Source organism: Xiphophorus maculatus, chromosome 6 (assembly GCF_002775205.1).
Source record: "Xiphophorus maculatus strain JP 163 A chromosome 6, X_maculatus-5.0-male, whole genome shotgun sequence".
NCBI lineage: Eukaryota > Metazoa > Chordata > Actinopteri > Cyprinodontiformes > Poeciliidae > Xiphophorus > Xiphophorus maculatus.
Window position 1 is genome coordinate 12118244 of NC_036448.1, and position 23508 is coordinate 12141751.

Genomic DNA, 23508 nt, shown 5'->3' on the forward strand with positions numbered 1-23508 from the left:
TTACCTCAGCCTGTTTATAAACATTTCATATAACTGGAAGAGTTTTTAGCAAGCATGTGTGCTTTATTGGAAACATTTAATTCTTTTTGCTCAATATATCTAATCTCATCCACCAGCAACTCATCTGCTGAACTAAAATTTGTTATTAATTTCCACAAACCTTTCTTTGCCTTTCTTCCCAGGTCTCAGATTCATTCATGTTTAAACAACTAATTAAGATACAGATTTATCTTTTTCAGATATTATGAGATATTTCCCTAAGTATAAAATACTTCTGCAGTATTCTATATCTTCATAACACTGTGCAGCCTTGTTTGGGCCGTCCCCACTTTGTTACGCTGCAATGTTCAAATAAGACATAATATCTTCACCAGAGCAACTGTAGCTAAATTCTCTATTAATACAGCCTGACATAACCTCTGGGTTGAAACTGAAACCTTCACACTATGGGATGTTACACACTGCCAGCAGTCTTATTTTGCTAACACCCTCAAAATGATTATAATGTCACTTTTAGTCCTGTCTGTCGGCACGGCAAATCCCCCCAGCAGCGTCAGAATCAGCCGCAGTGGCACAGCCTGCACTTCTCTGCATTTTTTATTTATTTATTTATTTTCTGTAATACAAACATCTTCAGCTAAAATACTAATCCTCCCCAAAAGAAGAAAATCTGACAACTGGTCAGGGGAAAGAGCTCTAAGAAATGCACTTTTTTGCCCTCAGAAGGAGAAAAAAAACCAAATCTGTGATGGGAGGAAGTTATACGAGAAAAGGTTTAAAAGCATGTGGATACATTTAAAAAGCACCTCTATGAGCCCAGCTCTGACTTAATTGCATGTGCAGAACAATGTGAAAGTTTCAAACCACCTTTTGTGTCTTTAAATAGAACTTTTCCAAAGAATCAAGAGTTTCTTGGCCTTTTAGAAAAGGTCTTCATCAGTAGTTTCAAAGCTGTCTGAAAGATTTTTTTTTCTTTTTTTGGCATTTTCAGTCCAGTCTTTGTCGCTGGCCATGATGGCATTTTGTTCAGGCTCTCTAAAGCCGAAGGGAAAGAAGAGGTGTCAACAGATAAACAGTTTCTGAGAGTAGTGTCTTAAAAAACGAGAAAAAAACTAATCAGCCAAGACCTGAAATGAAATCTGAGAACCGTATTCTCAATTAGTTATAGAATGATAAGGGAAAAACTCTGTGGTTATAGTCATGTTGGTGCTAGCAATTATGCTCTGTTTCTTTGTCTTTTGTATTTTTATAGAATCAGTGTGAAAATAAAGATAAACTATCTTTATGGCTTTAGGCTGTTCTTAAAATGCCTGAAAATGCAGTTCAAACTTGGTTCTTTGCTAAACTGAAATTCAAGAGCCTTTTTATGGTTGAATGACTAATAGGTCATATCTGTGGGAATTAACTTATAGCAGCTAAAAAAACCCAGAAGAAGTCATTAACAAGGTCATTACAAAATATCACACGAAGGTTTAGTGGTTTAAAAGTAAAATGGGAAGAAATGAGGGTTGATTCAGCAGTCTATCCTTTAAAAATTAATACAAATTCATGGTATAAAGCTGATCCTCTATGTTGTGTCCCTGATCAGGCTTCAAAATCTCACAAATATTTTTACTAAAAGCTTAAAGTGTCGGACTAGCTGCAGGGAATTTAAAAGCAGGCCAAATAATAAAAGAAAATTTCAAGCTTTAAACATGTCAGGAAGCTCTGTTCCATCCATCACCTAAAATTCAGGGAGTTTAGCATAAGTGCAAACCTACCAAGAAGGGACAGTCCACCTAATCTGACAGAGTTGACTCAAAGAGGAACGGACAGCAGCCCTGGAAGGAAACCTGGTACAGACTGCAAGATGGAGGCTCGTCTTCCAGCAGGACACTGATGCTAAACAATGAAATCGTTTTTAGAAAAATGCAGAATATTGTTGTGTTGGAGTGGCCTAGTCCAAGTCCAGATGGAGATACAATTGAGAATCTGTCAACCTGAAAGCTGCTGTTGACAGACATTTTACGTCCAGCTTGAGAAGCCAAACCTTCCTAAACCTGGTAGAGACGTGCAAGAGCTGCAACTGCAATTGCAACAAAAGTTGGTTTTCAAAAGTAGTGACTCAGACGAGCCTCGCTACAAATGCTTACTACATTTTACAGATTTGTAATTGCAAAAAAATGAAAACAGTGTTTTATTTTCCTTTCACTTCACAATTACTCACCATCCTTCCATCATTGGTTTATTTCGTAATTTCTCTCTACAAACTAATTTATTGACCATTTTATTGTACCATAGTTGTCTCTAACAACAATAGCTGTATATAAAACAACCCCTCGACTAAAATGTAAAAGACACAGCCCTCAAATATCCAGGACTCCTACTCCCACAGGTTTCCCCTCCCCCTTGCTTCGCCGCCTGTAGCAGCCGTACAGCAGCAGCTCCGCACCTTTCAAGGACACCACCAGCAGAGAGGACAGAGGATGCAGAAGACGAGAAAACAGAGAGAAATTCAGATCAGGAGGTGAGAAGGGAGCGCGATGGAGGAAAGCGATAAAGCAGAAAACCAGGTGGAGACACCGAGGTGACGGAGATACGGACAGGAGGCGGATGATGTCACATGAAGTAGAAAAGCTTAAGACGGTGTGTGGTGTGGGTTGGGAGTTATCAGGAAGAGACTAAAAGGAAGGCAGCCATGCTTGCTTACGTCACCTTCAGGATGACATTGGCAGGACACAAGGGCCTGCTGCCTCATCAGTTCTACAGCTGCCCAAGGGGACATCATAGAGTGGGCGCACCACACACACACACACACCCATACTTACGCGCACGCACGCACACACTCACACACTCACACAGCTTTGATATGCTCAGCCCCCTGGCAGCATGGCTCTACCTGGCCAAACACACCCGCAGCCTCTGATTGGCTGCTGACAGCCAGCAGCGCGGCCCCTGCTCACCAGCGAACCAGACTCTGCTTGGAAACAGAGAGGCTGAGCTGCGAGCGCCACAGGCCACTGCTGCAGCACCCAGCAGCATGGCTTGGTTTCAAAAGACAGAAACAGCTGTGCATGATAAATACTACCTCACAGCTAGAATGAGATAAATGTGGGGTTGGGGTCATAGCCTAACAAATTGCTCTGGTTAATCGGTGTTGCATTTTTCTGTTGAACTTAGAGTCTGGAATAACTATGGTGGGTTTGGCTTGTATTAGTGTTACTAATTATTCATTTGTAAAACTTAGACAACTTAGACAACTTATATAACTTCGATCACCAATCAGAGAGAAGAGAATTAAATAAATGAAAGTAAATAACATAAAATTAAAACCTGTAATTTCATTCCTTCTCTCCAACATCAGAAAAGTTACATATTAAACTGGTAACGCAGCGATTGGACTGTGTTTTAGATAAATATTCAATTTGTATTATTCATGTTAAATTTAGTGACATTTTCAGTTGTGAAATATCAAAACTTTTCTCTGTGCAACACAAAACCATAAAACCTGACACTGAAGCATAAAAATCAAACATTACCAGGCCACAGTGTTTCCTTCCTGAGAAATTATTGTTATTATACTTAACTTTCTGTGCACATCAAGCAAAAAAAAGATATCTGGTATACATATAGGAACTGGTTATGTGTTTCAAACAACTGTTCACTTCCCTCTCTTCCCAGAGTTTCTCTTATCCGAAAACTAATAACTTACTTAGCCAAAGGCAATAAATCCATGAAAAATCTGAGTAATACTGATGACTGCTGTCCATTTGACAAAAAGGGAAATAAAACTACTTTTTTTCTGTTATTCTGTGGAAAGGTGAGAGGTTTTCAGGTAGTCTGATATTTATCATATTTAATCAATTTCATAAATTGATGCTTGTCAAAGTGTGCGAATTTCGCAAATCTCAAATCTTCTTTTTTTGAGAAAATAGAAGCGATGTAAACAGGTTTTGAAGTGTTTTTTTTAATACATAAATAAAAAAAAAAAGTAAATGTAGTGTTGAGGACATGGGGTGCGGTTGCTCCCTCACCTTTTCTTGATACTGTCGTCTGGATGAGTCCAGGGACTGGATCAAAGCTGTTGCATGGCCAATAAAGACAGCATAGCAGGTCGCTCCCACAATCATACTCAGCATCGTCAGCCAGATATCTGACAGGCTCTCCGGGGCCTGCCGGCCGTAACCGATGCACAGCATGTGGCTCATTGCCTTGAAAACTGCAAAGGAGTAGAGTTCTGACCAAGTGTCATTCTGTGGAAAGAGAAGAAAAATAGGACAAACAAGCAGTTCAATAAAGTGAAATGACATGCTTGAAGAGAAAGTGGCTGCGGAGAGAGGACGGCTTAACTAACTCTTTGGGGACAGTCGGGTCGTGGAAGAGCATTCACACAAATGAGAACTTGCGGGACTGTGTTGCAATAGAAGGGAAGACGGAGGAAGTGGAAACAACATCAGCGAAATCCTCCGAGGCCTAATCAGTGAAGTAGAGGCGGTTTGGAAACGATTTCCTCAGAGAGATGATAATGAGAGGTCATTAAATATGCCCTTTCATAGCTTTGTGAGAAGGAATCTACTGCAGGCAGAGACAGGCGTGCGGCGGCCACCGGGCCGCGCTGCACGGAGAGTCGGGGCTCGGAAAGCAAACTTCCGATTGTGATTTACAAAGAGGCGTTAACAAGGTTGTTCGGTGAGAACAAGCGATGAACGCAACATCTATTACAACAACACAAATAAAACTTCTTCTGCTTTGTTTTTCCCAACAACACTATTGCTTTAACACAACGCTAAACCCATTCAACGTAAATCAGATTGCATTTTATTTATTACTGTTTTTTTCGTTGTTTTTGTTTTGTTCACTTATCTTCACAAAAAACAGTTTATGTGACAAATGCTGGCACACATGAAAACCAAACCAAATACAAAGCTGTGAAAAAGCTTTCATTTGGCTTTATGTTCTTTCTGATCAGCAGTTTTAAGAAGTACACAGAAACTGACCTTTGACCTTGTCAATATGCACTTGAAAGTCATTTTAGTCGGTTCCCTACCCCTGGGAACGCTGACCATTTTCACTGGAGCCATGATGTTTGTTTTTCAAGATCCACTACTTTGTGTCAGACATGTTTCTGGCTGTAATTAGGCCTTGGTGGGTGTTAAGATTAAAGACGGGATGAATAATTACAAAGGGGGGATTTATCATTAATATATACATTTTAGTGAATTTTGAGGTAATTAAACCTGAAATAAAAACCCAACTGTGTGTGTCCGTCATGGTGCTCCTGAGACAGGTATTAATCTTCCCCGTAACTTTTCCCAATCTACCAGTAATAGATGAATTAAAAATTACAACTTTTCCCAGAGATCAGTGAAGAAGAAAAAAACTCACAAGTTTTAAGTGAGGATCATGTTCCACATAAAGGTTTGAGTCAAAGCAACGCCAAAGGCCCACCGAGTGATAAGGGGCCACTACATACCAGTAAAGGAGACTGGGAACTCCAACAATACGTACAGCTCCACCAAGTGGGCTGGGAGTAAATGGTGAGTTTGAGAACAGTAAGAGAAACAGTGGAGTGAACCATGTTGAATAATATATGAATGGTGAGCACTTTGATTCTGAAATAGAACAACATTGAGAGCAGGAGAGACTCCATATCCACCTAAGTCTCAACAGTTCTCCTCTGGGATCTCAGTTTGGGAGCTATCCTTTGCTTTGCCGGTAACCAACATCTCCATTAGCGGCACAGAGGCTGTTTGAACCTGCCAGATAACAGAGAGGGCTTTGCATTCATCTCGCCGAGCTCTAAAGAGTGTCTTTGTGTGGGCTGCAACATCACTGTAGTGCATGCGGCCTCGCAAAAATGCTTTCATTTTTGAGACTTCATTTGTAACATCAGTGTTTGTTTTGGACTCGATATGCTGAATATTATAGAAGTATAGAGGAGAAGGATTTGGACTCAACTCCTAAAAGTTTATCTATTGCTTATAAAATATTGTTTTGTGGATTTCAGTCTGTAGAAAGTATTTTCATCAAGTTTTAACCTTGTTGAAATGTGTTGCTCTATGCCTTTAAATTTTATATGCATGACTCAATTAATATGCACATTTAACTTAGACTCTGCACGAGCTGCTCATCTTCAATTTCACTGTGATATTGTAAAATTCACCATTACCCATATCCCTTCAAATCAGATAATAACCGGATTTTATACAACATGCTGCCAATGCTAATATTTTTCCAGATTTTATTTTGTTTTGGATGTTTAAGAATGTCCAGCATGCTCCTTGCAACAATATAGCAACAGCAGAAAAAGCAAAATTTTACAAATCGACAAATTTAAAAGCCTTTAGCCTGCTAGACATTTAGGGACAATCAGTAAAATAGACTGACGTGGTAAACAGTCAAGATTGTTTTGTTTCTGGTCTCATCAGCTCTCACTCTAAGACTCTTGGTGGTGTCAAGAAAATCCGAGCTCATCCCACTTCCCCATGCTGGAGATTTTAGTTTAACAGTAATAATAAATAAAGTTATCTTTAAAATGAATCACTCAAGTGATATCTAGGCCCAACAGTAGACTTAAGTGTCAATAAAATAAATCTGGTTGTGTGTGTTGTTTTTGTCTCATGCAAACTTTGCTTTAATTCTACTTTTTTCTATCTAATCATAAGAAATCATAGTCAGTCAGAGAGAGTCATTAAACAGGAAAAGCAGGTTTCCTGGAAAAAGAGGAAGTAAGTTCCAGCCTGCAGATTTATAAAAAATAGCTGAGACTATTCCTTATTTTAAATCATGAAAGTTTAAAGAATGAAATCTAAACATTTTGGTAATTTGATAAGATTCAAAGTAAAATACTTATATTAATATTGGTTTACTTGTAATAATATTTACACGAACATTTGTGGGAACACTTACAAGAAAAACAAGTAACTGTAACTTTGGCATCAAATAATTAGAATCATGTATTATTCTTGGTTTCTTTTCAGAAAAACATCTGTAATAACTCACATTAGGATTATAATAAGTATAATTAATAAGTTATGGTTATAAAATCATAAATGAATGATAAATCAGAGAAGCTGAAGAAAATAAATGTGATATAAGTTATGGTTATAAAATTATAAATTAATGATAAATCAGAGAAGCTAAAGAAAATAAATGTGATATAAATGTGATTTTGACATTGAACTTGAAATGGTGTAAAAGGTGTAACTGCAATTAAACATCACTGATATGTTGGAGGTAGAGAGTAGGTGAAAGGTGAAAGGCAAGGAACTAACAGGAGAGCAGAGATGATCAACGCCTTATTTAGAGAGTAGGTGAAAGGTTGTGCAGGCAATGGACAGGAGGTTGAGCAACTCTGAGACATTAGCACAGACATCAGGACATAATGTCTGTAAGACAGTGATGGATATGAGATCATCTGTCTGAGCAGTCAGCCAATGAAACAAGCCCAGCAACAGTGCTAGCCAAAGAAACCCTATAAAAGGTGAGTGCAAAAGAGGAACCGTTCGTTGGATCCTCCGGGCAGCTTCGAGCCAAGATCGAGATGGACAAAGAACTCTGCAGCTGAAGAAGAGCCGGGGCCACGGAGCCGAAGACTGTCCGGCCATGGGGACCAACCGGTCAGGCCTACAACCTGTGGCTTCAAATCGCACTTCTCTCATCGGCTGGGTTCAGACCCCAATGACAAAGATGAAGATAAAGACAAAGGCAAAGACAAAGAAGAAGAACTGGTGCCTTCCTTCCTGCCAGCACCAAGTCCTGTGTGACCTCACCATCCATGCGGAGAAGAAGCTCATCAGACCTACAGAGATTCCTGCCTTCGCCGATCAACATCTTCCTCCTGCTGCAGCACCTTCTTCATCATCAAGCCAGGTCTGGGGTTCGAAACGTCAAACTCCGTCCGTCTCTCTCAAAGGTTCCCTTTTTTTTTAGTTCTCAGTCAGCAGTAGGGAAAGACAGACTAGATGATTGATTTTACTTATTTGATTATTTCTGCTACTGAAATAAGCTGTACTGACCCTTGCAAAAATGCTTTACTAATAAAATATTTAGCATAAAGAAAATCTAAAAGATGTTGTGGACATTCAGTTAATGAGTCACCTTAAAGTTCTTTGATGGTTGTAAAATAGCTGTGATGTTTGATTCTGGAGAGGAAAAAGTTTAAAATGTTTTATAGGTTGCTGGTAGCCCATATTTAAAACGTCATCCTTGGGACTCGCCCGAGTCACTAAAACCTACCTGGTTCAATAACAAATGCAAGTTGTAAAATAGAGAACGAGCGACCGTTAACAGGTGTGCTCTGTGAAACTAGTTGGCTGTAGGCTGCTCAGTCTGGCTAATTCACAGGGGGAAGAAGGGTGGGACACCTGGATGTAGGCCGTCAGAAAACCAGGCGAATCGTTTCTCGAAACCAGCTTAAACAGAGTTTACTTCAGTTCTGGACAGGGTAAATCCCAGCAGATTTAGGAAACTCAATTAACCCGTTAGAAGGAGAGCTGGTAGCACATCTCCCCTCTCAGAAGAGGAAGTAGAGAGTGAGAGAGTAGAGACAGAAAGGAGGGGGGGGGTGTTGCGCAACAACAGTGGACATGGACGTAAGATAAACAGCTTTTTTTAGTCACCAAGACCTGGATTTCCTGTGCGTGACTGAGACGTGGTTGAGTGTTGGTGAGTCCAGTGCTCTATCTGAGCTTTTACCAGCGGACTGTTCTTATTTTAATTCACCACGGGCTTCGGGAAGAGGGGGAGGCACAGCGACTGTTTACAAACAGGACTACAGATGTAAGCAGTGTTTTCTACAGACGTCTTTCCCCAGCTTTGAGTTTACGGCATTTGAGATGAGACACGTAAACCCAGTTTTCTGTGCTGTCGTCTACCGGCCCCCCAAATATAATAAGGATTTTATAAACGATTTCTCTGACTTTTTATCTGGGATTATAACTAACTATGAACATGTTCTTATTGTTGGAGACTTCAATATACACGTGTGTTGTCCTGATAAACCTCTGGTGAAGGACTTTTTAAGCCTTCTGGACTCTTTTAATTTGGTGCAGGCTGTATCCAGCCCAACACATGAGCACGGACACACACTGGACCTGGTCATTTCCTGTGGTCTGCCTGTGACTAACCTGGAAATCTGTGACTCCGTGTTCTCGGATCACCTGCCTGTTTTATTCAATGTCAGTTTGACACCAATTGCAGTTAAAACTCGTGCTGCTGCTCGGCGCTGTCGGATTATTAACCCTTCCACTGCCACTCAGTTCTCTACTGCCTTTCTTCAGCTTTGTGGATCATCTGACTTTCTCCACTCTGATACAGAAGAGCTCTGGTCCTGGTTCTACTCTTCCTCCCAAACCATCATGGACTCGGTTGCTCCATTAAAAACCAGGCAGCCAAGGATTAAACCTGAGCCTTGGTTTAATGACAGAACTCGTGCTGCAAGGAAGGAATGTCGTCGTGCTGAACGCAGGTGGAAAAAGGATAAATTGCAGATTACTTTTCAGATTTTAAAAGACTGTTGGCGTCTCTACCAGAGCACGGTTAAAGAGGCAAAAAGGGAATATTTGGCAAATATTATCCTCTCAAACTGCCATAACCAACGTGTTTTATTTAACACCATTGACTCTCTGCTTAATATTCCACAGAATGCCTGTTTGGAAGCTTCTCCTGATGTGTGTGATGATTTTCTGCATTTTTTTATTGAAAAGGTTGGTAGTACCAGGGCTCTTATCACAGCTCCTGACTCTGACCCCTCTGTTTTGGTCCCTCGCTCGGCTGCTTTCGATCAGTTTGTGCCTGTGACTGTCGCACTTTTAGAGGACGCGGTTGGCCATATTAAGCCATCAGGCTCCCCTCGTGATCCTGTCCCTCCACGATTTTTTAAAGATATCTTATCTAGCATAGGGCAGCCTGTTCTTGCAATTATAAATAGCAGTCTGTCATCAGGTGTGGTCCCTGCTAGTTTTAAACATGCAGTAGTGCAACCACTGCTTAAAAAACCTGGCCTTGATCAAACTGTTCTGGCTAATTATCGGCCTATTTCGAAGCTGCCTTTTCTTTCTAAGGTTTTAGAAAAACTTGTGTACTGTCAGCTGAAACAGTTTTTAGATTACAATGGCATTCTGGAGGTTTTCCAGTCAGGTTTTAAAACTCTTCATAGCACAGAATCTGCTTTAATAAGAGTTTTTAATGACATCCTTCTTTCATGTGATTCTGGTAACCATGTTGTTCTGATTTTACTTGACCTAACTGCTGCCTTTGATACAGTAGACCACGACATTTTAATATCACGATTATACCACGTTGTAGGTATTGGTGGCACTGTTCTTAAATGGTTCAGGTCTTACCTGGAGGAGAGAACAATCTCGGTCAAGATTGGTGACTCTGAATCATCTACTGCTTCAATGCCTTATGGCGTCCCACAGGGCTCCATTCTGGGCCCACTGCTTTTCTCTCTTTATTTACTGCCTCTGGGTTCTGTCCTCAGGAAACATGGGATTTCGTTTCATTGTTACGCTGATGATTGTCAGATTTATTTGCCCCTGAAGCAAAAGGATGTACATTCTATCAAACATCTCCTGGCATGTCTAGGTGATATTAAAGCTTGGTTGGCCTTGAACTTTTTAAATTTTAATGAAAACAAAACAGAGGTGATGGTGTTTGGACCCAGTGGCTCCTGTGAGTCCTCCTCTGTTGACCTGGGACCCTTGGAGGTTTATTTTAAACCTGTTATTACAGATCTTGGTTTTAAGGTGGACAGTGATTTTAAATTGGATAGCCAAATCAGAGCCGTGGTTAAGTCCAGCTTTTATCATTTAAGGCGATTGGCGTCAGTGAAATCTTTTCTTTCCAGGCAGCATTTTGAAACAGTGATCCATGCTTTTATTTCAACTCGATTGGATTACTGTAACGCACTTTATCTGGGAGTTAGTCAGTCGCTGCTCTCACGTCTGCAGCTAGTACAGAATGCTGCTGCACGACTGCTGACAGGAACTCGAAAGAGGGAACACGTGACCCCTGTCCTGGCCTCACTTCACTGGCTGCCGGTATATTTTAGAATTCATTTTAAAATTCTTATGTTTGTTTTTAAATCACTACATAATCTTGCCCCGGCTTACCTCTCTGAGCTTCTTCACCCATACATACCTTATCGGTCTCTTAGGTCCGCAGATCAGCTGCTTTTGGAGGTACCGAGATCAAGAAGGAAGCTCAGAGGGGACAGGGCTTTCTCTGTCATGGGCCCCAAATTATGGAACAACTTGCCTTTGCAGGTCAGGGAGGCCCCTTCACTGTCCACTTTTAAAGCTCGTCTTAAAACCCATCTATTTTATTTGGCTTTTAACTCTAGCGGGATCTAGTTTTAAATTGTATGTTTTTTTTGTTTTTTTTTGTTTTTGTTTTTAAACTGTAAGTTTTTATTTTATGTTTTTTTTATTGTTATGTTGTGTTTTGATGTACAGCACTTTGTATCAGCTGTGGTTGTTTTAAAGTGCTTTATAAATAAAGTTGGTATGGTATGGTATGGTATAAATCAGAAAGAAACTGGAGCAACAGAGAAACTTTAAATCTCAAAGTGGACAGTCTGGTTTTACACATCCATAAATCATTTTAAAAAGTTGTATTTTAACAGTAAATGTCTGCAGAGGATTTTTATTGCCGTCAATAATTTTCACAATTAATTGCACCGCAGAAACAGTATTAATCTAATCTACAGTAATTTCAGTACTTATAGAAAAGCAAGCAATACACAAAGATTGTCTATTTATGGCTTTATTCACTGCAGAAAAAAAAAGTATTCAAGCTTTTTTCCACAAAGATTTTAAAAAGTCATGGTTGGTTGGCCTATTTGCTGACTCAACAATCTTTAACCTCAGTTAGATGCTTTTAAATTTATATCTTCTAACATTTCTACTAGGAAAGAAGGTACTGCCATCTTTTCTATGGCTTCTCAGCAGGGAACCTTTCACATCTTGACAATGTTGTTCTCTGTGCAGAAACTAAAAAATGACTTTTGTTGTTAAAGATGAAAAGAAATGAAACATTCTGATGCTATTTTGTTTCACTTATCTTTTAAATTGAATACAGGGTTGTTGCTTAAAATTGTCCAAGCATTACCTGCTTGTGATAAGTCAGCACCTGTAATGTATGCAGGAGACAGCGCTCATTGTCTAGTCAAAAATCAATAGACATCTCTGGAAAAGATGCTTGTTGTGCTAAAACTTTGTTCTGAGCTGCATAAATTCAAAGGGGAGTTAGTTACTTTTATCAAGGTCATTGATACAACATTGCAGCATCTCTGAGGATATCTTCTGAGCTTGATGACCTCTTCATCTTTGGTCTCAGTCTGATCCAATGAAGGGTTTAAACCTGAGATCCCACCTAAAGATGGAATTAACATGACGTTTGTGTTTTTTAAATCCAGCATGTTGCTCTGTTATCTATTGCTTAATAAACCTTTATTGAATTAATCGTTGTTCTCTGCAGGCTCAGAATGACATCAGGTGAGTCCAACTTCAGCTTGCAGCTTTAGTATTTAGACATTAATGTTTTAACGGTGTTTTTAAATGTGAAAGGAAAAAAATGCAAATAAAATCTCAAACACTTAGATTTTTCTCACAATGTTTTTTAAACTGGAGTTTTTCTGCATCTTTTTGAGTTGTGGACTTCTTGGCACCTGCTCTGATAAAGACGACTTGAATAGTTCTAAAACGTTTTGTGTGAAACTATGCTACTGAAATTAGAAAATACATTTATTTGTACACTTGCCCTCTCTGTTTCCTCTTCAAATCAAACTTGGATGGATACTGCTTTTACCAAATCCATCATCCACTATTTCTACCTCCTTGCCACAAATCTCCTTTACCCTAAACTGTTGCAAGCCCACAATGCTTAACTATATTTTCATATTCTTTTCTATGTCAAAAAACAGATGAAATTATGCATAATTATGCCAGAGCTTGGAGGCTGATACGCTGAATAGATACCTACACATGTAACAAAGCCTCTCATGAGGCCATAAGCCAATAATTTAGTTTACTCAGGCTTATCTGAGTTTATTGAAAAGTCAGCGCTGTCTCCAGACTCTTTTTCACTCGCCTGTCTCGGTGTGTGTGGGATCTTTATAGTGTGGGCTGAGAAATGTTCTTATATTGAATCTGGAAGGAAGCGCATCCTTGTGGTGAAAGTTCAGTATTTGTGCATCCTCTGCAGCAGTTTATTCTGAAACAGGTATTTTCCTATGATTGATGGGAAACACAAACACATCCGAAGAGGATAGAGAGGACACACTGTGTTATCTGTAAAAGGAAACAGCAGGTTGCCACCACAGTAATGCCCAATGTTTAAAAACTTAACACTTACTAAATCGTCTGGTCCTGATGTGTTTTTAAAAAACAGGATAATTTAACGTTATATAAAAAATTCCAGCAATACCACCATGCTCAAAGTTTTGAGAAAATGTCAAACTTCAGAAAAAAGACTGAAAACAAAGTATGGCCCTGCAGCTTCCTTACAAAAGTGGCAGAAAAGCTGTCTACAGCCACTTGACCTACTGTTCCAGTAAGAAGTTGGCAAACAGTAATCTTGGGCAGGAATGTCAGGTCAGTTTGGGGCTTTTAATAATTTATTAGAATCATTCCTTTCCCAGGGTGGAATGGTTTTAGAGCAATAAAGGTCACTGTATTTTCTTTTTTTAAAGGTTCAAATATAGACACTACATACAAACTTCAGAATAATACTGAGAAGGAAAGAAACTCCTACTAATGTTTGACAAGTTGTAACTTAGACCACACACTTCTTGTAGCTAATGTAGTCCCTGCATAATTCAGACTGAATATTTCACCACTCTTCTTAGCAGAAATGGTAGAGATCATTTAAACTGGCAGGTTTCCAGTTTTAAACATTGTCTATAAATGTTCAATAAAGTTCAGTAAGGTCAGCGACACCCAACAGTGTCCAGGGTTTGGCTGTCTAGTTATCCCTCATCCCAGTTTCAACCTTCTTTGATTAATGCTTGTAGAAACATGGAAGAACCTCAGCATAATGCAGCCACTACCAGGCTTTTGGCAGCTCAATCATGTGTCCTCCAATCATAACGCGCTCCAGTAGCACGCATTAGATGAGTCAGAGCCACTTTGAGCCATGCTTGAAGGCACTGGTGCCCAGTATCTCCCAGTTTATTTTGGCCTTGATCCATTTGTGGCTGCTGGGTTGTTACTAAGTATCATGAACAATTTCCCACTCACCTGAGATAAACAATCGTGTCAGATGAAGGAAACTTAATTTGCCCACAATTACAAGATTGGACATTTTTTCAAAGGCACATCTGTGACAAGAGACAAACCAAACTGAATCTGAAATCTATCATTTCTTATAAGACAATCAGTCAAATGTCCACCGATAATCCTTCAAGAAGCTTGTTGATTTCTACAAAAGAACGTGGCTGGGGTTTAACTTGCTACGGATATACACTTTGTTATCCACTATCCATACTTTGTTTTCAGTCTTTTTTCTGAAGTTTGATATTTTCTCAAAACTTTGAGCATGGTGGTATTCATTCATTTTTAACACTTTGCAGTGCACATTCGAGCAAGATTAGATTTACGTGGCTTCTAAAAATTAGAAGCGCTGCAGTAAATATAAAACATTGGATGTTAAAACAAGAAAATATTTTAGAGGCATAAAAATTTGTACAAATGAACGAAATAGCACAAGAAAAACAAGAAAGAGTCACTGACAGTTAAGCAGCATGAAGGTTGATGGCTGAGGAATAAGCTGTTTAAAAGTCTAAATCTTGTGATCTGTGTTTATCCTTTTAGAAATAAACCCACAATAAATTCAAATTTCTGCACCTAATTCTGTTTTTTAAAATGAATTGAAGTGGTGCTCGGTACAATCACTGAATCACTTACCAGGAAGTGCATCATTAAAAGCCCCTGACTGATGGCTTTTATGCTAATTCTTGTGCTAACTTCTGACCTGTGCTGCAAACGATGGCGTGGCAACGCTTCTTTTAGACATGAAGAGCTTCTTCAGAGAAATAACTAATATTATCATTTTTAAAAATCCCAGAGTGAAGAAACCAGGGTTCTTTGTTTTTCGGTTTTTATACAAGCAAACAGCTGAGATTCAACAATTAAAATCCTAGCTAAGAGGTTTTTTTTCCTCCAACCAGGAAGCAAATAGGCTCCCTTGCCTCTTGTTTGTTTGTTTAGGTCAAACACCAACTTGCATTTCTCATGTCCACACTTTGTTACTGACACCAGTGAGTGTGTTAAATCAGATCTGCAATGCACAGCAGAACTGTAGTGCTGCTGTCTAGTCCAAAATATTAGCTGCACATAAATAAAGTGATTTACCGACATACGTAGTGATTGTTTCTTGATCTGGAGACCACCCTGTGTTGAAGCCCCTCCTGCTGATGGCAGAGGGAATAATGGGGACGAGATGTCTCTGTGATGAAGATACATAGGAGGATGGGTGCACATAGAGTTGTAATTACACAGCTGAAACTCGACGCTCTGTCAGTGTCTGTCAGTTAGCGCTGCTGTCAAAATTATTTCTGTGTTGTCTCTGTGGGGAAGTAAAACTCACTACCTCACTTTATCATGGCAATGATATTTAAGGATAGTACAATCTTAGATATGCAGTGGAAAAGTATTTCAAATTTATAGATTTCTTCTGTTTTTGCCGTAACCCTGTAATGTTTCAAATCCATCCTTTCATCATCTATACTCACTTATTTTTGCAGGGCTTGAAGGTGAGTTGTTTATTTCCAGTTGCCATTGAACCCTGAACAGGTTGAGTAACAGAAACACAAGACCAGCAACCATGCACTCAACCCCACAGGCTATTTGGAGAGACCAATTAACCTGGTATTCTTGTTTCTACTCTATGAAAGAAATGTTCATATCATAAGAAGAAAATCTGAGTATATGCAAAATTTTATTCTCAAATGATAATTTTAGTAAAAACTACTTTGATCTTATGTGAGAATGTATTGTCTGAGCTTGCTAAATTATGAATTAACTATAACTCCCCAAGAAATAATTTAAACATAACATGTCTGACAAAAAAAACAAACAAAAAAAAAAGCAGGTACCTCACAAGAGCAACACCAGGCTCCAATTTAAACCAATTCAAGAACAAAAGAAGAACAAAGTTACTGGCATGTTTTCCATTTTAAGGACATTTTTTAAAGATTTTGGGCCTGCAGCAAGTTACAGTGAGAGCCATTAACTAAAAAAAGGAGAAAACATGGAATATTGGTGAACTGTTCAAAAACTGGCTTTCCAACCAATTTTACCCCAAAGGTGCATTGATGAATCATCCAGGAGTTCACAAAGGAACCCAGAACAACATCTAACATACTGCAGGTTGCACTTTCCTCACTCAAGATCAGAAGATCAATAAGAAAGAAACTACAAGGTTCCTAGTAGTTTTAAATGTTATCAGTGGACATTGCTGTAATGCAGTGCTGAAGGGGGAGTATCAGAAAGGGTAGGATGTTCTTAAAGAGACAGGGGCCAATTTCAACATGTTACACAACTATGCTGTGAAGTCCAATTTTTTTTAAGTTGTTTTTGATATATCGCATTTTCTTAAAAACTGATGGCAGCTGTAGTTACCTGTCTATGGTATAAAATGGTACCAGGAGCCTTGAAAATACATAATAATTTAAAATAATAAAGAAGAGTGAGTCTAAGTTCCTGGTGTAAAAGATTTCTTGCCAGTTATGCTTGAAGTTTTGCACAATACCAAGAGTTACACAACAAATTATTAAGTTTAGGGGCAATTACTTTTTCACATAGTGCCAAGCTGGTTTGGAAAGCTTTGTTCCTTAATAAATAAAATCAGAATTTGAAAATTGTGTGTTGTATTTATTCAGGTTATCTTTGCATGCTGAGGCAGCCACTCTTTCATGGCGCTGCTTTTAGAGTGCAGGTTGGAAACAACCTTTACTGCCTGAGCCAGGAGAAGCTTGACAGATTTCATTAACTGGTTGGTGGACGTCACTTGAGGACAGGTTGTTCTAAAAGTCCTCCATGGCTCCTGCGTCTGAGCTTGACACTTCCCTAGTCGCTGGGGGCAGCGGGGCTGGATGGAGGGCCGGCTCCAGCACAATAGCAACTGTCACAAGTTGTCAGGCACTCAATAGGAGGGTGGTCTCTGGTGGCTCTATGCAGCCTGCACCGTGCCATGGCGTCTCTTTCGTTTGAGAGCGATGGCTCTCTGGAGACTCTCTCTGATTATGAAGCGAAGAGAGCACTAAAGGAGTCAGTGACCTGTCCACCTCAAACTTCAGCATCCACTTCTTTAAGCTCTCACAGCACAAGGTTATATCCAGAACGATGGCAAATAGACTCAGATGTACAAGTCAAGCATGAGAAATTAGTACAGGGGACGCTTTGATTTGATGTGTAATTGAAGTAAAATAAAAATGGTATGAAGGTGTGACACAGCTGCTCTTCACCTGATCAGTTTCTCTTTCAAATTACAAATTGTTTACAGTTAGATTCTATATATTTTTTCATACGTGAGAAGTGAAAAAATATGTTCAAAGAAACTGTGTGCAAAGAAAAATGTCCAAATAATACAAGTCTGGAAAAAATTAAGAGACCACTCCATTGAAACTCCATTGAAAACCTTGTGGTTATTCCACCAAGAATTTATCTCTGAACTCTTCCCAAGTTAAAACATTAGTATTGTTTCTAGATGCATATGAACTTGTTTTCTTTGCATTATTTGATGTCTGAAAGCTTTGCATCTTCTTTGTTATTTTGAAGATTTCTCGTTTTCTGCAAATAGATACTAAAGTTTTGCTTGGCATTTCAGACATGTTGTCAGTAGTTCATAGAACAAAAGTTTCATTTTACTCAAACATGTACCTTTAAAATGTTAAATCAGAGAAACTGATCATTTTAAGTGGTCTCTTAATTTTTTCCAAAGCTGCATATAAGAAAAATATAAACAGTGAGGCGTGCATTTTCATGTAGAATCCCTTATTACTGATACCCATGCAAAAAAAAACAAGGTTCATCAACTTGCCTTCAGAAATCCCTTACTTAGTAAATGTTTTAATTTCAGTATAAATCCAGGTGTTCTGCAAAAGCCTTTGAGCTGTAGGAATGTTTTTTGTTGTTTGTCAGTAGCTGAGATGAGACGATGAACGGAGCTAAATACGGGGCAATCCTACAAAAAAGCCTGTTAGAGGTTGGGGAAAAACTTCAAACAGTGTGATAAAGGACCACAACCCTAAACATGCAGTCAAAACTGCAACTGGAGGCCTTAAATCAAAGCCTGTATCAAAATGGACCAGTCAAAGTCCAGATGTATTTCCATTTGAGAAATTTAAGCATTGATCCTTTATGTATAGATGTGCTCTCTATCCAGTCTAACTGAGCTTCCACTATTGCTCTAATTACAGTCAAAGGCTGTTCCTGAAAGTATTAATTAGGTGTAGGATTGAATTCAAATATGAAACATGTTTAAGACATGTTTTGCAAATAAAAAAGAAAACAAATATGTATTCTTTTGCTTCCACTTGACAATTATGTCAAGGTTTGTGGATGTGAAGAGATGAAGTGTGCAAAAGGCACCAGCTGGGATTTGCACCGAGGAACTCCTTGTTGTAACCTCTCAATTTATAATCTTGTTCACTAAAAATGACCCTGCATTTCAATTCTCCTAAATAATCTAAGAAAAACTACAAATCATGACATCTTTCCACGCTCTGAGTCCTTTGTCAGTGCAGTTTTTGTGCAAATTAACAGACTAATCAAACAACTCATGAATGAAAACATCATACTAAATCAATTTCAGTGAAAATATAATATCTACATATCAGTATTGCATACATTACAAACAGTTATGCAGGATCTGCTATCAGATTACGTCTCCTCCAGGAGTTACATCTGTAGACCCTAAAACAGAGAGTCAGAAGTCTCAGCCAGAAAAACTTCAACACGGAAATTTACGAGGAGTCTTGCCCGACTCAGAGTGGTCTTGAAGCGGGACTCAATCTGTTTACAAAACAATTTGCCTCGTGTCCGGGTCGGTGTGGTCTTTCCTTGCACAGTAAAAGGCAGCCATGACAGACAGGCCTATAAACAACCGGCTTTTATCTCCAAGAGAGAGACGTGGCAACAAAGAGCCCAGCTGCCGGGCCATATTCCCCACATCCCTCTGTTCCCCCCTTTTATCTTTCCTGTCATCACCCCACGGCACTGAAGTGGAGGCGCAGGGGGGACCGAGAGGTGCGCTTAAATCTCTAGCTTCCTTTTCTGTGCTTCTTCACTGGCAAACTTCGACTGTTCTCTGTCACACGGGCTAAACGGCACCGCAAAACATGGTGTTATGAGGGATTTTCTCCGTTAGAAAAGTGGGAGCATATGAGCAACAAACATCAGCCAGACTAATAATGTATGCTACCAAGCAATGTAATGCTAAGCAGGTGCAAATGGCAGAGGTTTCTGTCTCTTTTAATGATGTTCATTAAAAGATATTCATTTTTAATAATTAAGATCCTGAATTTTCAGGCAGTGACACCAGGTTAAATGTACTTCAGGGGTCGTACTGAATGCATCGTATTGCTCTTCGTATAAGAAATTTGTACTGAAAAATGCAGAGTACTCCTACTTCCAGTTTCAAGCAGACACAGTTTAATCTGTAATCTGAGGTCGTACATCCAGTTCTGAGCTTTTTGTCTCAATTTGAAGAAACTGAATATCAGTCTTTATTACATAGAGGTCCATAAAGCTGATTTTTAAATTGACCAGGCTCTACCTTTAAAGTTTTACTATCATTGACATGAATGTTATATTAATTCTGGGCTTTTATTGATGGATTTGAACCCATATTTCTCCAGGATGTGCAAATAGAAAAATGTACTTCAATTAAATATGAATTTATTGTGAGTTTTCTCTCATCTATGCAGGTTCAGAAATACATGTAGGCTTAAATATGTACATAATGTTTCTCTCACGCCTTCGCAGAAGTGAGACACTTTTTTTAAACATCTGAAAAAAATTATGTTGTTTGTACACTAATGTTTAATAAGAATAATGAAATGACAAGTTGCATAAATGTAAATTATTTGATAATATTTTGACTTCTACAGGTCATTGGTTTTTGTAATTAAGGTTTTATTTGGGGGCAACTCTGTCATACTAAAGTAAAAACAAGCCACGTCTTCTACATTTTTTGTGTAAAAGGTTTTGAAAACCATCTAATTCCCTTCACTGCACAATGACAAACTGCTTTATGTTGGTTCATCACAAAAATAAAACTTCATTAAAACCTTGAAAGAGTTCAAGAGGTGTGGCCCCTTTTGCATAATAGAAGATGTTTTTTCACCCTTCAGCAGATGTAGAAGAATCAGACATCCTGGTTTTGTGCAGTTTTCCCCTCTCACCGTTTAAATTAGTTATTCCGCTTATTGTTAGGAAAATAACTTTGACACTTTTCACACAGACCTGATTCTCTCTCTCACACATACCTCCATCTTGTTAAGGGAAACCCAGCAGTCTGAAGGGAAGTCCTGCAGCATGGGGACCAGGAACTGTAGGCAGCCGTCCCAGTGGCACAACAGCAGCATCATGCCGATCAGGTTGATGATCCGCATCACCGCGCTGGCCAGGTCGTAGGTCATATGGAAGATCTGGAGTGTGACCATAAAACGCGAATAGGAGTGAAAGCATATTTGAAGTATAAGGAAAAGAAAGGCAGAGTAAATCAAACCGAGAGCCTTCAATCGCTGTTTTGCAAACTGGCATCACATTCAACTATTCTGGATCAAGCCAGGTTTGATTAATGATCAGAGGGAGTGATGGACCATCAGTCCTAGCTCAAACGCAGCAGGAGCGGGCAAGACACTTTTCACACAGAGATACGTTACATCAGTCAGAGTCTCCATCACGCACAGGCTCCAGTCACAGCCATGCTGCACTCACGCAAGCCTGCCAGCACAACGATCCAACTAACGGCAGAGACAGATATGTCAGCACATAAACTTGCACTCATCCACAGAGTGATGGACAGGGACCATCGTGATCCTGAAGAACTGATAGTCTGGGTCGTCTCAAGCATCAATCACCCTCAGCCTCTGAGCAGCCCGTTAGGTCAATCATCTAATCATCCCCCAAATGACCCGAAGAAACCTCGCCATGACGCTGCTTAGTTTGCCTGGATGCAAAAATAATTTAGCAAGAGGTGTAAACGTGTGATGCTGACGGCCCCCGTTCGCAGGAAAACACGTGTGACTGTCTGACGGAGTCGACTCCGAAGGAAGTGGGTCATTTCTTACTCAGTGCCGCACAGAGAAGTGATACTTGGTGATAGGAGTGAAGGAGAACAAAACTGGACATGAATCACATGCACTGATCTTTCTAAATGCAGCTTTAACCTTTATGAGGTTTTCACTGTCAGCTTCTATCTGTCAGGAACTGAAAAAATGGAGAGCGTGGTCGTGTTTCATCAGGACGCACGAGGTGACACTGTGCTGCACGCAGCTGTGTTGTCTTACTTACTGAAGACGTTCAGTGCCATGGACAGCTCTAAAATGCTTGAAAGACTAAAAATTGCTTCAAGCCCAATTTCCCAAATCCTCCATGTAGCACAGAAAAGATGAGTTCAAAAACCAGAAATATGAACTGACCGTTTCCTGCACCATCTCAACAACTGGCTCAACATCCAATCTTCCCTCATTTCCCATGCATGCCTTGTATCAGTTCCCGTCATGCAACGCTATGTGTGTATCAGTGTGCGTGCTATCACATCACATCTTCAGAAATCCAATTATCCAAAGGTCAAGTGAGCAGCCGAGCCCCACTGTGCCGTTACTGCTGCAAAATGCCAACGCCGGCCTGCCGACGGTGCCACAGACGAAGAGTGGAGTGATCTCATGACTCCACCGGACCGCTTGTGTCCCAGACTGAGGCTCTCCTTCAAAGAAGGATGTACTCCAAGGAGGAACACCATTCTGCCCATAACTCGTAGTACAACATCAAATTTAATGACTTTTCATGTCTTCTTTTGAAATAATTGTCCTGATGAAGACAATTTCCTTAATGTAAGGTCAAGAAAGAAAATAAATCAGCTGTGTTGACATTTTTAGAAGTTGCAATACTTTGTGTTCTTGCAGTATTAAAACTTGAGATTCTGAATTCATGAGGAAATACAGTCGAACCTCTCCTTCATGGAAGAATGCCTTTTTAAAATCTCATTTGAGAGACAAGGGAATAAGCTACCGACCTGCAAGTTGACTGAGCTTTATGCACTGTTTGATGAGTAGGATCAATTTGAATGTTTGTGTGACTAAATTGAAATAACTTGTGCCTTGAAAGGACATTTGCTTCTTTAAATAATAAACTGAATTGTATTGAAATGAATTAAATTGATATTTTAATTGGTTTGCATCCACCAGACCTGCTGACAGTATTTGCTAATGGAAATATTACAGGTAAAACACTAAATCTAAATATCCTCATCTCAAAACTCTAAATGTAATCTGTGAGAGAAGTCATTATTGCTTGAATCCTCCCTAAGCGATTCTTAACAGTCTGTTGTAGTTATTAATGCTTATCTATATTAAACAGGAATCTCACAAGTAATAGTTTAAAGCCGCCTCTTTCTTTAGTTTGTTCTTTATTAATCTTCCAGGTGTGTGTCATGATCCTGGCCCTCCTCTGTACGCTGATTATCTATGAAGTGGATAAAATCTGTGACGCAACTACTAATGAACTAAACTTAGCAAGTTTAATAAATTAGATTTATCTCTAAACAGTAGGACAACAGTCATAATTTCCTTTTTTTTGTCTCTTAAAAAGTGTAATAATAATAATAATAAGCTCAGAATTTAGACTGAAGTTATTGAATGAATACAAAAATAAATATTTTTGGAATATTAGATTCTTCCATAAGTTGTAAAAGTGTTTTAAATGTGTTTTTTTTATAAAGATAATAGATAAATGCATTATGATGCTAGAAAAAAATTGACATTTGAAATATTAATTTTAAATTTAATGTCATTTTTCATATTTGATCTGAGTGTCTGGTCTCAAAGTAACCATCCAGCCACCCAATAATCTATGTTTAGGGCCTATTAATATAAATAATATAAATATAAATCTGTGGAGTCTCTTTATATTCGAACATTCAAGACCCTTGTAGGTGAGGGTCCATTACAAATACACAGTGAGAGTTTGTAATAGACCACCACCTCCCTGAAATCATGTCAGGACAAAAACAAAACAGTTTTTGTAGAAAACTCCTTAGAGCACTTTGTGTATTCCTAGAAGCAGAAATTCTTCTAATTGTGATTTTTAAATTCTGTTCAGTAAAATCTTCCAAACAGCTTTCTTTGTTAAGCACTTTTCAGAAATCTACATAAGGTTACAGAAAGATTTTTTTAAAGAAAATAATTTCTTAGTGTATAGATGAGTCATATTTTTAGTTGTGTTGCTTTTGTATTATAAGCACGTTACAAATATTTAACAGAAAACTCCAACAAGGAATTTGTTCTGCAAAACAACT

At 39.0% G+C, this 23508-nt stretch overlaps 1 protein-coding gene across 1 annotated transcript in view; it reads right to left on the bottom strand.

The window, feature by feature from the left end:
- Window positions 1–23508, bottom strand: part of LOC102218084 (potassium/sodium hyperpolarization-activated cyclic nucleotide-gated channel 2-like) — a 41419-nt gene that overhangs the window by 12433 nt on the left and 5478 nt on the right. The window contains exons 3-4 of the mRNA XM_023335703.1: window positions 20474–20635; window positions 4014–4232 (exon numbers count right to left, since the gene is read on the bottom strand). Coding sequence (XP_023191471.1) covers window positions 4014–4232; window positions 20474–20635 — 381 coding nt within the window. The remainder of the gene's footprint in view (window positions 1–4013; window positions 4233–20473; window positions 20636–23508) is intronic.